The sequence below is a fragment of the Chlorocebus sabaeus genome, chromosome 16 (genome assembly GCF_047675955.1).
Source record: "Chlorocebus sabaeus isolate Y175 chromosome 16, mChlSab1.0.hap1, whole genome shotgun sequence".
NCBI classification, from domain to species: domain Eukaryota; kingdom Metazoa; phylum Chordata; class Mammalia; order Primates; family Cercopithecidae; genus Chlorocebus; species Chlorocebus sabaeus.
The window spans coordinates 9359820-9372954 of NC_132919.1; the positions used below are offsets into that span (position 1 = coordinate 9359820).

The 13135-nt window shown below is 44.3% G+C and overlaps 1 protein-coding gene across 1 annotated transcript in view; it reads right to left on the reverse strand.

Annotated features, from left to right (window-relative positions):
• Positions 1–13135, reverse strand: part of STX8 (syntaxin 8) — a 331533-nt gene that overhangs the window by 252885 nt on the left and 65513 nt on the right. The window contains exon 5 of the mRNA XM_008010330.3: positions 10437–10561. Coding sequence (XP_008008521.1) covers positions 10437–10561 — 125 coding nt within the window. The remainder of the gene's footprint in view (positions 1–10436; positions 10562–13135) is intronic.

The window sequence follows — 13135 nt, forward strand, 5'->3', positions numbered from 1 at the left end:
TCTGGAATTTATTTAAACTAACGGTGTGAGGTAAGAACCCCTTCGTGACATTGTTTGACACTCTGAACTTTTTTTAACTATACAAATAACCTGCCGTCTTTAGGGATCATTCAAAAGGACCATTTTATAGTAAAATCACTTTATAATGAGGTCCTCTTGGTCTTTAATAACAACCTCTTGGATGGCCTCCAAGATAAATCCATCCTCAACCAAGTGCTCCTATAGGATGACTGATGTTATAATAAAATTCTAAATGCATCTGATGAATAATCTATATATATAGGACTGAGAGTCAAGTGTCAATGTGGATTAAAAGATAAAACCATTTAAAAAGAGGAAAGGAGATTCCTCCAGTTTCCATTAGGAAATGAGTCATTAAACTCCTAAAATTGCTTTATTTAGTAGAGACATAGATTATGAATGAAAAATACACTAATTGCACTCTTTAATCTCAAACTGGACTCATTATCTGACTTAGCAACCTGATGATCATCTGCTACACAGGAGAAAGAGAGCTGAAAGTTCGGTTCCACTCTAATAATTTTTATAAGCTTAGCAATTCTCTCCACATCTTTAAGTGCTGCAATAAATTTTCATTTCACAATCCAAAGACACAGAAGATTCAGATCATCAAGATGCTGCAGAGGTAATAATAATCACTTTCACAACCTGGGCTTCCCCAAGTCCGGAAGAGGCATTTCTAACGGGAGGTGGTATGGCAATCTTGGAGACAAGGATCAAAACACAATGCAGCTGACTGTAAAAATATAAATAATCAAGAATCATGCATGGGCATGGTGGTGTGCGCCTGTAGTCTCAGCTATTCGGGAAGCTAAGACAGGAGGACTGCTTGAGCCCAGAAGTTCAAGTCCAGCCTGGGCAATACAGCAAGATGCCTGTTTCAAAAAGAAGAAAAGAAGAAGAAACCATACCACGTAGTTTCTTTTTTTCTTTTTTTTTGAGACAGAGTTTCGCTCCTGTTGCCCAGGCTGGAGTATAATAGCATGATCTCGGCTCACTGTAAGCTCCACCTTCCAGGTTCAAGCAATTCTCCTGTCTCAGTCTCCCTGGTGACTGGGATTACAGGCGTCCGCCACCACGCCTAGCAAATTTTCGTATTTTTAGTAGAGACGAGGTTTTGTCATGTTGGCCAGGCTGGTCTCGAACTCCTGACCTCAGGTGATCCACCCGCCTCGGCCTCCCAAAGTGCTGGGATTACAGGTGTGAGCCACCACGCCCGGCCACCATGTAGTTTCTTACCAACAAAACTACCATCATGTCATAACTGCTAAAATCTGCCCTGCTCTTTCACATAATCCAAGTCACTATGATATCACAAGAGGATACTCTATTAGTCATTATTCTATTTTACAATGATTTGAATGTTTAAAAATGATGGATCATTGTTACAGATAGAATAATATCCCCCATGTCTAAGATGTCCACGTCCTAATCCCTGGATCCTACGAATATATCCCCTCACATGGCAAAAGGGACTTTGCAGATGTAATTAAGGTTAAAGAATCTGAGATGGGGGAGTAGCCGGCATCATCCAGGTGGACCCAGTATAATCACATGAGTCCTGGAAAGCAGAGAACCTTTCCCGGCTGCTGTCAGAGGGAGTATGAAGAAGGGTCAGAGAGACAGAACTTGCTGGCTTTGAAGATGGAAGAAGGGATGTGGGAGGCCTCTAGAAGCTAGACAAAGGGAATGAATTCTCCAGAACGAGCCTCCAGAAAGGAATCAAGCTAACAGCTTGATCTGAGCCCTGTGGGACCTGCATTGGACTTCTCACCTACAGAACTGTAAGATCATAAATGGGTTCTAAGTCACTGAGTTTGTGCTAATTTATTAAAGCAGCAACAGAAAACGAATACAATCTTTTTTAAAAAAATCTCTGAAATTATTAGGTGTTTGGATACTTCCCATCTGTAGACGTTCAGAAATGCAAGATGTGGACTGTGGGAAACTAACGGCAAAGGCAGCTTCAAAGAAGAAACTGCACAGAAGAAAAAAGAAGAGTTGGAAAAAGAACCTGTATATTAAAGAAACTTAAGAAACCTGTATATTAATATATATATATAAACCTGTATATTATATTAAAAAACCTGTGTATTAAAGAAGCTAGTTGCAATGTATGGGCCATATTTAGATCCTGAATTGAACTATCGAAAAGAAAACATCACAGCACGATCAGGGAAACCTGAACGCTGAGTGTTGGATTAGATTCAGGAAATACTGTTAACTTCTTAAGGGTGATAATGGCATGTGATAACGGTATGTCTAAAAACATATTTTAGACATATATTCTCAAATATCCACTGATGAAATGATATGATGTCTGGGATTTGCTTCCAAAATAACCTAGAGGCCGGGTAGGATGGGTAGGTTACTCGATGGTATATACATGTGAACAGATGGGCTATAAGTTGAAAATCACTGAGGCTGGAGGATGAGTAGGACAAAGTCATTATCTGACACTCTCTACTACTTTTACGTGTTTGAAATTTTCCATAGTAAAAAGTTATCAGGCCAGGCACGGTGGCTCATGCCTATGATCCCAGCACTTTGGGAGGCCAAGGCGGGTGGATCATCTGAGGTCAGGAGTTCGAGACCAGCCTGGTCAACATGGTGAAACCTCATCTCTACTAAGAATACAAAAAAATTAGCCAGGCCTGGTGGCGGGTGCCTGTAATCTCAGCTACTCAGGAGGCTGAGGCAGAAGAATAGCTTGAACTCGGGAGGTGGAGGTTGCAGGGAGCCAAGATCGTGCCATTGCACTCCAGTCTGGGTGACAGAGCAAGACTCTGTCTTAAAAATTTAAAAAAAAAAAAGGGGGACAACCCTAAGAGCTGCAACCAAAGTTCCTGGATTGAGTACAAGATCCAGACCCCAACGGCTGTCTTCTCCTATGTCTTTGACATACATGAGCCTTCTTCTTTTCCTATTTGTTTGCCCCAGATCTGAGCCCAGCTAGTGGCACGGAGCACCAATATTTAAATCAAGGACTGAAATGTACACCACTTGTTTAAATCAATGAATGACCACAGAGGGCCCTCTAGGTTTACAAAAGAAAGGAATACAGTCTCTGCTAGACAGAAAGCCTCCTGGCCAATACTAGAGAGCCCTCTGAGTTTACACAGTCAAAAACGTAGTTGATGTCGTGTTGCCCAATGCCCACAGAGAAGCAATGAACCTTTCACGTTTAACATATACATGAATGAAAGAGAAGAAAATTAGGTCGCCCGGGTGCGGTGGCTCACGCCTGTAATCCTAACACTTTGGGAGGCTGAGGCAGGTGGATCATCTGAGGTTAGGAGTTCGAGACCAGCCTGGCCAACATGGCCAAATCCCGTCTCTACTAAAAATACGAATATGAGCCAGATGCGTTGGCATGCGCCTGTAGTCCCAGCAACTTGGGAGGCTGAGGTTGGTGAATCACTTGAACCCAGGAGGCAGAGGTTGTAGTGAGTTGAGACTGCACCACCGCACTCTAGCCTGGGACTCCATCTCAAAAAAAAAAAAAAAAAAGGAAAAAAAAAAAATTAGGTCAAGCTAGATAAAAAGTTAATCACTTGGGAGGCCGAGACAGACAGATCACGAGGTCAGGAGATCGAGACCATCCTGGCTAACACGGTGAAACCCTATCTCTACTAAAAATACAAAAATTAGCCGGGTGAGGTGGCGGGTGCCTGTAGTCCCAGCTACACGGGAGGCTGAGGCAGGAGAATGGCGAGAACCCAGGAGGCGGAGCTTGCAGTGAGTGGAGCTCGTGCCACTGCACTCCAGCCTGGGCGACACAGCGAGACTCCATCTCAAAAAAAAAAAAAAAAAGTTAATCACTATGTTAGAAGACTCAGAGCAAGTTTAAGAACAGATGTTTTTATTTTTGTTTTAAGATTTTAGGAAAGGAATCCTGCTCGTCTCGGTGACAGCTACAAGAAAGGGTATCTTCAAAGAGAGTTGTCCGTGAAGCTGTGACTGCAAGGGTTCAAAGGTTAGCTACTAAGATTCCCTGTTGTGAAATGGAGTCTGACTAGCCACCTTCCACAGCCCTATTTCATATGCGAACACCGACAGACCTAAGAACGCAGACATCTAGAACGATTGTACAATTTCCTGCTAGAGTCTGGAAAGAACATCTATAGAAAAACCATAGGACTAGATGGAGCTGATGAAGAAACCCCATCAACAGAGACCTCCTGGGTAAAGGCGGAATAACACTTCATACTTCCCCAAGGTCCGCGATCCATCCGACTCAGGGACAAGGGTCTACAATAACCAAAACGTTTTGAAACGAGAAACCAGTACCTTTGTTTCTTCTATCTCAGGGATCTTTCAGGCAATTAAGTGATTGTCATCACCCACCCATCTTCTGCCTAATGCCCATTTCACGCTTCAAATTACAGCTTAAGGGGCACAGAAGCCAAACTGGCTAATTTGTTATGATGAGTCCTCACTTCTAGGTTAGGCAAGGAAGACATTCCCTGCCCTTTGGACTATGTTCTACCAGTAAACTATTATTTTGGGATGATTTTCAAAGTTTCTAAGGGTCAGCTAGAGTGCAGAATGGCTAAGGGATTCCACAGGCTAAAGGAAGTTAGAAATGACCTTTTATGGCTCTTTATTTTCATTTAATGCAGGACCGGGCAATGACGCAAACAAAGCCCTAGCAACCTCAGCACATCATCAAGATTCTTGAGGCAGAGAAAAGGCTAATAAGGGTTCTATGTGAAGATTACTTCTGTTTCTGTATTTGTCCTTGAAAGCTCGCTAGCAAAGAGGAATATGGCATTTCTTTTTTTTCTTTCTTTTTTTTTTTTTTCTCAAAACAGAGTCTTGCCCTGTCACCAGGCTGGTGTGCAGTGGCGTGATCTCAGCTCACTGCAAGCTCCGCCTCCCAAGTTCAAGCCATTCTCCTGCCTCAGCCTCCCGAGTAGCTGGGACTACAGGTGCCCGCCACCACGTCCAGCTAATTTTTATATTTTTAATAGACATGGGGTTTCACCACGTTGGCCAAGATGGTCTCAATCTCTTGACCTTGTGATCCGCTTGCCTCGGCCTCCCCAAGTGCTGGTGTGAGCCACCACGCCCAGCCGGAATATAGCATTTCAAAACACAAAGGTAAGATCAGTGGAGAGAAACTGACCTGCAATGTGCATTGCCACTCCGCCTAAACTCCACCCACACCCCACCAGCCAGCAGGCTTCCCAAGGGTGAGCATCTTCATAAGGAAGCTCTGTTCTGGAGACTGTGACCAACACTTTGAGGGGCATCCTCTCACACCGACCTAAAGCAACCCCTGAAAGTAGCACCTTCTCCGGGACAAGCATCCTCTTCCCGACTGAAAACAGCTTTTCTTGTCAAAATGCAACAATGCCAGAAAATGCTCCATTCAGGAACTGTGAATCCTGAAGAGTGAATGGTTGTGCTGCATGTAAAGCTGGTTGCTTTTCACTTTTTCACTTTCCTTCAGATATGGTAATGGGTGAAGTATGTATAACGGAAGATTTAAGAGACTCACAGTGTTTCACCGACTGGATAATTTCACTGTGAGAAAGGAACTCAAAATAGAATTAGATTTCTGCGTCTGCCCAAGAGGGACTGACAGGCGCCAGACTCCCTTCTGGCCTGAAACAACTGGAAAAACAAAACGAAATAGGACAAATATACAAAACAACAGTTTTAAGACATGGACATAAGGAAATGAAGGGCGGTGATCTCTGAGAGACGGGAAACAAATGAGGTGAGTTCTAAGACTGTCCCAGATTACTGCCTCACAAGAGTTCTCAAGTCATGGTGTGGGTGTGGGAGAACGCAGGTGCAGCCCAGCATTTTCCTTGAGTTGAGAAAAGTCCAAAGAGGCCATGGTGGTTAGAGGATGTAGGGCACAGGACCAGAGAGGACTGCAGAGAGCACTCTGCAGACCTGCACAGGGGCCACTTTGATTCTCGAGCTGAGTACCATTCAGAAATTAGTGAGTCTAGCAAGGCTGCATGATCCAAGATCAATATACAAAGATCAATTGTACTTTGATACACAAGCAACAATTAGAAATTGACCTTTTCAAAATGCTACTTAGAATAAAAGATATGAAGGCCAGGCACGGTGGCTCATGCCTGTAATCCTAGCACTTTGGGAGGCCGAGGTGGGCTGATCACGAGGTCAGGAGATCGAGACCATCCTGACTAACATGGTGAAACCCCGTCTCTATCTAAAAAAAATACAAAAAATTACCCGGGCGTGGTGGCGGGCACCTGTAGTCCCAGCTGCTCAGGAGGCTGAGGCAGGAAAATGTCGTGAACCTGGGAGGCAGAGCTTGCAGTGAGCCGAGATCTCACCACTGCACTCTAGCCTGGGCGACAGAGCGAGACTCTGCCTCAAAAAAAAAAAAGATATGAAATACTTAGGAATAAATAGGATAAAAGATATATAAGACATGTATAGCAAAAACTAAAAAAGCATTGCTGAGAGAATTTGAGATTCAATAGTGTTAAAATATCAATTCTCCTCAAACTAATCTAAAAATTCAATGTAATCTCAATCAAATGCCCAGGAAGCTTTCTTTTGTAAAATTAAAAAGAGATTCTAAAATTCACATGGAAATGCAAAAGACCTAGAATATTCAATAAAATTGTAAAAATAAACGAAGCTGGATGACCTGTACTATCTTACTTACCTCATCATAGAGGTTAAATAATACAGTGTGGCACTGGTATAAAGATAAACAAACAGACTGGTATAAAGATAAACTCTCTGTCTTTTTCCAGAAAAGAACAGAACAGAGAGTACAACAGAAATAGGCCCATACACGCAGCGGCTCACACCTGTAATCCCAGCACTATGGGAGGCCAAGGTGGGCGGGTCACCTGAGGTCAGGAGTTTGAGACCAGCCTGACCAACATGGAGAAACCCCATCTCTACTAAAAATACAAAACTTAGCTGGGCATGGTGGTACTCGCCTGTAATGCCAGCTACTCGGGAGGCTGAGGCAGGAGAATCGCTTGAACCTGGGACACGGAGGTTGCAATAAGCCAGGATCACACCACTGCTCTCCAGTCTGGGCAACAGAGTCTCAAAAAAGCAAACAGGCTGGGTGCGGTGGCTCAAGCCTGTAATCCCAGCACTTTGGGAGGCCAAGGTGGGCGGATCATAAGGTCAGGAGATCGAGACCATCCTGGCTAACACGGTGAAACCCCATCTCTACTAAAAATACAAAAAAGTAGCCGGGCGTGGTGGCGGGCGCCTGTAGTCCCAGCTACTCGGGAGGCTGAGGCAAGAGAAATGCATGAACCTGGGAGGCGGAGCTTGCAGTGAGCAGAGACTGCACCACTGCACTCCAGCTTGGGTGACACAGCGAGACTCTGTCTCAAAAACAAACAAAAACAAACAAAACATGATGAGCTATCACTTCACACCTGTCAGAATGGCTATGATCAAAAAGAAAAAAGATAAGTGCTGGCAAGAATGTGGAGAAAAGGGAATCCCTGCACACTGTTGGTGAGGATGTAAATTTACTGCAGCCATTATGGAAAACAGTACGGAGGTTCTTCAGAAAATTAAAAGTGATCCCAGCAATCCCACTGCTGGGATTTGTAGGCAAAGAAAACCAGACAAATACCACATGATCTCACTGATACGTGGAATCTGAAAAAGGTGAACTCAGAGAAGCAGAGAGCAGAGGAGTGGTTACCAAGCCCTGGGGGTTGGGGGAGAGATGAGGAGATGCGGGTCACAGAATATAAAATTTCAGTTAGACAGAAAGAATAAGCTCAAAAGATCTGCTGTACAATAGGGTGACTAATATGCTTAAAAACTGCTAAGAGAGTAGATTTGAAGTGTTCTCACCACAAATAAATATGCATGTGAGCTAATACACAAGTTAATTAGATTGACTTGCCCATTCTACTATGTATACATATTTCGAAGCAACATGTTGCAAACCAGATAATTTTTACTTGCAAATTAAAAATTGTTTTAAATTTAGAAAGTCATACAGCTACTATATGACTCAGTCATTCCACTTGTAGGTATTTACCTCAGAAAAAAAAATGCAAATTTATGTCCATACAAAGACTTATACATGAATGCAAATAGCAGCTTTCTTTGTAACAGCCAAAAACTAAAAACCACCCAAATATTAATCAACAGGTGAATGGATACACAGATTGAGGTAAATCCATACAATGGAATACAAATTTACAATGTAAGAGTGAAACGCAGGCCGGGCGTGGTGGCTCATGCCTATAATCCCAGCACTTTGGGAGGCCGAGTCGGGTGGATCGCTTGAGATCAGGAGTTCAAGACCAGCCTGGCCAACATGGTGAAACCCCATCTCTACTAAAAATACACACAAAAAAAATTAACTGGGCATGATGGCAGGTGCCTGTAATCCCAGACACTCGGGAAGCTGAGGCAGGAGAATTGCTTGAACCCAGGAGGTGGAGGTTGTGGTAAGCCGAGATCGTACCACTGCACTCCAGCTAGGCAGCAAAGCCAGATTGTGTCTCAAAAAAAAAAAAAAAAAAAAGAGTGAAATACTGATACACATAACCAGTTCAATGAATCTTAATTATGCTTAGACAAAGAAGCCAGAGCTCCTTCTTCCCCAAAAGATACATACTGTATAGTTCTATTTATATAAAATTATAGAAAATAGAAACTAATTTATAGTGACAGAAAGCAGTTCAGCAGTTGTCTGGGCATGGCGGGGAGGAACAATAGGACGAATTACAAAGAGGCATGAAGAAAACTTTTGGGAGTAACAATTAGGTTCATTATTTTTATTGTAGTGATGGTTTCACAGGCATATATGCATGTCAAAGCTTATCAAATCATATACTTCAAACATCGGCCATTTATGATCACATCAACTATATATCAATAAAGCTGATTTTAGATTTATTTTCTCCTCCTCCTCCTCCTTCCTCTTCCTTTTTATTTGTTAATTTTTTTAAAGATGGGATTTTACTATGTTGCCTAGGCTAGTGTCAAACTCCTACACTCAACCCATCCTGTCACCTTGGCCTCCCAAAGTGTCAGGAGTACAGGCGTGTGCCACTAGCCCTGGCAATAAAGCTGATTTTAAAAAGCAGAATTAGAAAGAATAATATAGCTGTGCATACTGACATTTTAAAAAGTTCATAACACATACTAAGTTTTTTTTTTTTCTTTGAGCTGAAGTCTCACTCTGTCATCCAGGCCGGAGTGCAGTGGCATGCTATGTCAGGTCACCGCAACCTCTTGCCTCCTGGGTTCAAGCGATTCTCCTGCCTCAGTCTTCCGAGTAGCTGAGTTTACAGGTGCGTGCCACCACATGTGCCTAATTATTTTATTTTTAGTAGAGACTGGGTGTCACCATATTGGCCAGGCTGGTCTCTAACTCCTGATCTCAGGTGATCCACCCGCCTTGGCCTCCCAAAGTGCTGAGATTGCAGGCGTGAGCCACCACACCCAGCTGACACATACTAAGTTTTAAAAAGGTGTGGAATTATATGTATATGGAGAGAGCTAAATATCTCATGATTCCATTTATGTAAAATACGTGTATTTATATTGAATATATGTATGTGAATATATACAAAAGGTCTAAGGAAATACATATTAATCTGTTTCCAGTTTGAGATTGGAGAACCAATATGGAGGGCTTTCATCTTAGACATTCCTATATTGTTTACACTTTGTATAACAATCATGCATTACTTCTGAAATTTTACAAATATAAGAAAATTTAAAAAAAAAGTAAAAAAGCCACAGGGCAAAAGATAAAAAAGAAAAGCCAAATTGACATATTTTATAACAACAACAACAACAAAAATGGAGTCTTGCATTTGGAGACTAATTCCCAGTCGTGAAGCTAAAGCACAGAGCATAGGCATCAAATTCACTCGGACTTTGACTCAGATCCGCTGTCTCTGCTGTTGCCCAAAGTCACCACTTCCATGAGCCACTGAGGTGAGTGACAGCGACTGTCTATTCCTCAGGTATCCCGAGGCACACGCCAAAAGCTTTAAAAGACCAGCAGTTTTCACTCCAATTTTCAATGGGGATGAGGAACAATCAAGGCTCCAGTAAAAAATCTGGTGGTCGGGCATGGTGGCTCACGCCTGTAATCCCAGCATTTTGGGAGGCCAAGGTGGGAGGATCATGAGGTCAGGAGATCAAGACCATCCTGGCTAACAGGGTGAAACCCTGTCTCGACTAAAAAAATACAAAACATTAGCCAGGCATGGTGGCACGCGCCTGTAGTCCCAGCCTCTCGGAAGACTGAGGCAGGAGAATCGTTTGAACCCAAGAGGTGGAGGTTGCAGTGAGCCAAGATCATGCCACTGCACTCCAGCCTGGGTGACAGAGCAAGATTCTGTCTCAAAAAAAAAAAAAAAAAAAAAAAATTCTGGCAAGGTTTCTGAGCCCACACTCCTCAGGGTATTTGGTACCTTGGATAATTTTCTGCTGCTGTTGCCGGATTTCATCAAAACCCAAGCCTCTGGTCTCCTCTGGCTCCTCAAAGAGCCAAGGGTTGGGTGCTCCTCGCTTAGCCTCTTCACTCATCAGGCTGGACCTAAAGAACAATATTAAACGATATTGATATATCTCAAAACATGCAGCTCAAATGCAAATTACTCCCACCAAGTGCAGAGGTGGCCAGCCTTGAATGCTTTGAAAATTCAGTTCAAACACAATTTATTGCACCCTGAGTTTATGCCAGGAACTGTATTCAGTGCTGGAAGAGATACAGGGATGAATGAGGCACAAGGTTGGTCCTCAGAATTACAGCCTGTTATAGAGATGATGAGAGAACATAATATTTGTACTAATCCTCTAAGAAATGTTTGAGTTAATAATCCTAAGAGAAGTTGGTAATAAATGAGGTTCTTAAATTTCAAAAACAGAAGGCTGAACAGTAGTCTTTTTATTAGGACAAAGTTGGTCTCAGAGGCTATGTGACCCCAAAGGTACAAATATTATTTCTCAAGCAGATACAATGTTGCGACTACAGATTACAATGTTATTGTTGTTGTTGTTGTTGTTTTTAAAAAAGAGACCATATAATTTCCCATTAAAGGGTATTTGGAGCCAGGCGTAGTGGTTCATGCCTGTGATCCCAGCAATCTGGGAGGCCGAGGTGGGCAGATCACCTGAAGTCAGGAGTTCCAGACCACCCTGGCCAACATGATGAAACCCTGTCTCTAATAAACACAAAAAAAATTAGCCAGGCTTGGCGGCGGGCGTCTGTAATCCCAGCTACTTGGGTGGCTGAGGCAGGAGAACTGCTTGAACTGGGAGGCAGAGGTTGCAGTGAGCCAATATAGCGCTATTGCACTGCGGCCTGGGTAGCAGGGCAAGACTCTGTCTCTAAAAAAAAAAAAAAAAAGGAGTATTTGATTGCTCACAGACACATGCAGGGTTTCAATACCAATTTTGTGACTTTAATGTAGCATTCATAACAGAATAAACACATTCTGATTTATCAATCTTAACCTTACTCCCTCTAATGATCCATGTGCCCTTTCTGCACCAGACCAGTTGGTCTCGCTACCTAAGGATCAGAAAACACATGATTTCCACCTCAGTCCCCATATTTTCAGGATTCTCCTCTCAAGTAGCTCCTCTCCTCTCCCTGCCTGTCCACATTCTGTCCAAGCTGAGAAGATCATCTTGTCCAGAACACCACCTTATGACCACTTCAACGAAGAGATGAACATTCACTTTAGAGCTCTCATCAGATTCATGAAAAATCATAGAATAAATGGTGGGTGGGACATCAGCAAGATGGCTGATTAGAGGCACCTGGTGCTCACCTGCCCCCCCCACTTTCTTACGGAAGGACAAAGGCAATGAATAAACAGCTAAGATTTGACTTCAGTGTGGGAAAGCACTGGACTGCAGTGGGGAAGTGGAGAGGCCCCTGTGGTGACTGAAAGTCTAGAAGGGCATCATGAAGGCCCCCAGCCTCTGTGGCCCCATCTCTTCCACCAGGATTGGGTAGGCCTGGACATATGAGGGCCTTCTCCCTGTGAGGAAAAGGTAAGCAGGAGATTTCCACCTGCCTCCACTGCCACGGCAAACACCTACCGTCCTTACTACAGGAGGATCCCCCAGTCCTTCCAAGTTCTGAGCCCAGTTTGGAGAGCTGCTGGGAATTCGTACAGTTGCACTGCCCCAGATTAGGCGTACACCCCACTCCCCACCCACCCCATGAGCCAAGTTACTACAGCATGGCGCCATCTTCAGACCACAGCTCCCTCTGGAGTGTGCCCTCCTCTTGGGGCCAGTAGCCATTGCACCTTTCCAGCACTGGGACTCCATCTTCATGCCACCAAACCTACACAGGTGGCTGAACTCCACACCCCAGGTCCCAGGAATGGCTGTGACTCTGGTCCTGCACTGAAGGAAAACCACCATCCTCACTTTCAGCCACAGAAAGAGTCCCACCCAGGGCAAACCCACTCTCGAGCCAACCAAACTGCTGTATACCCTCCTGCAAGCAGAAGGCCCTGTGCAACTGACAGGCTAGCAGAGTGACTACACTCCTGCATCCAGGATCTGTAAAACAGTCGGGCAGTGCAGCCCCCTACAGGCATGCCCCCAGCCTACCGAAAGGCTCCATACCTCAATCAGGGCCTGAGAAACAACCCTGCAGGATGCCGCTGGCAGACATAACCCCAAGCTAACCAAGTAGCCCTATGTCCACATCCCAGGCCTGAAAAACAGCCCATGGGTCAACCCCAGCAGCAACTCCCCTAGGCCAGCTGAGCAGCCCTGTGTTCACATCCAGGTCTGAGATGCAACTCCTCAGGCCACTCCCGGCAGACATGCCCAGAGGGCTGTCAAGCAGCCTTATGCCCACCTCTCATGCCTGAGAAATAACCCTGTGGGCTGTCTGCAGCAGGCATTCCCCCCAGGAGAGCTGAGCAGCAGTGCGCCCATGTCCTGAACCTGAGAAACAGTCCAATAGGCCACCACTGGCAGGCATACTCCCAGCCTGGCCAAGCAACCAAGCAACTGTGCCCTCAGCCAGAGTAAGGGAACCAATCCCAACCCCAGCAAGTGAGACCCCAAGTTGGACAACCCACCATGTGAATGCATGCATCGTTGACCTGACAAATAGCCCAGTGAGCACATCCCTGGCAAT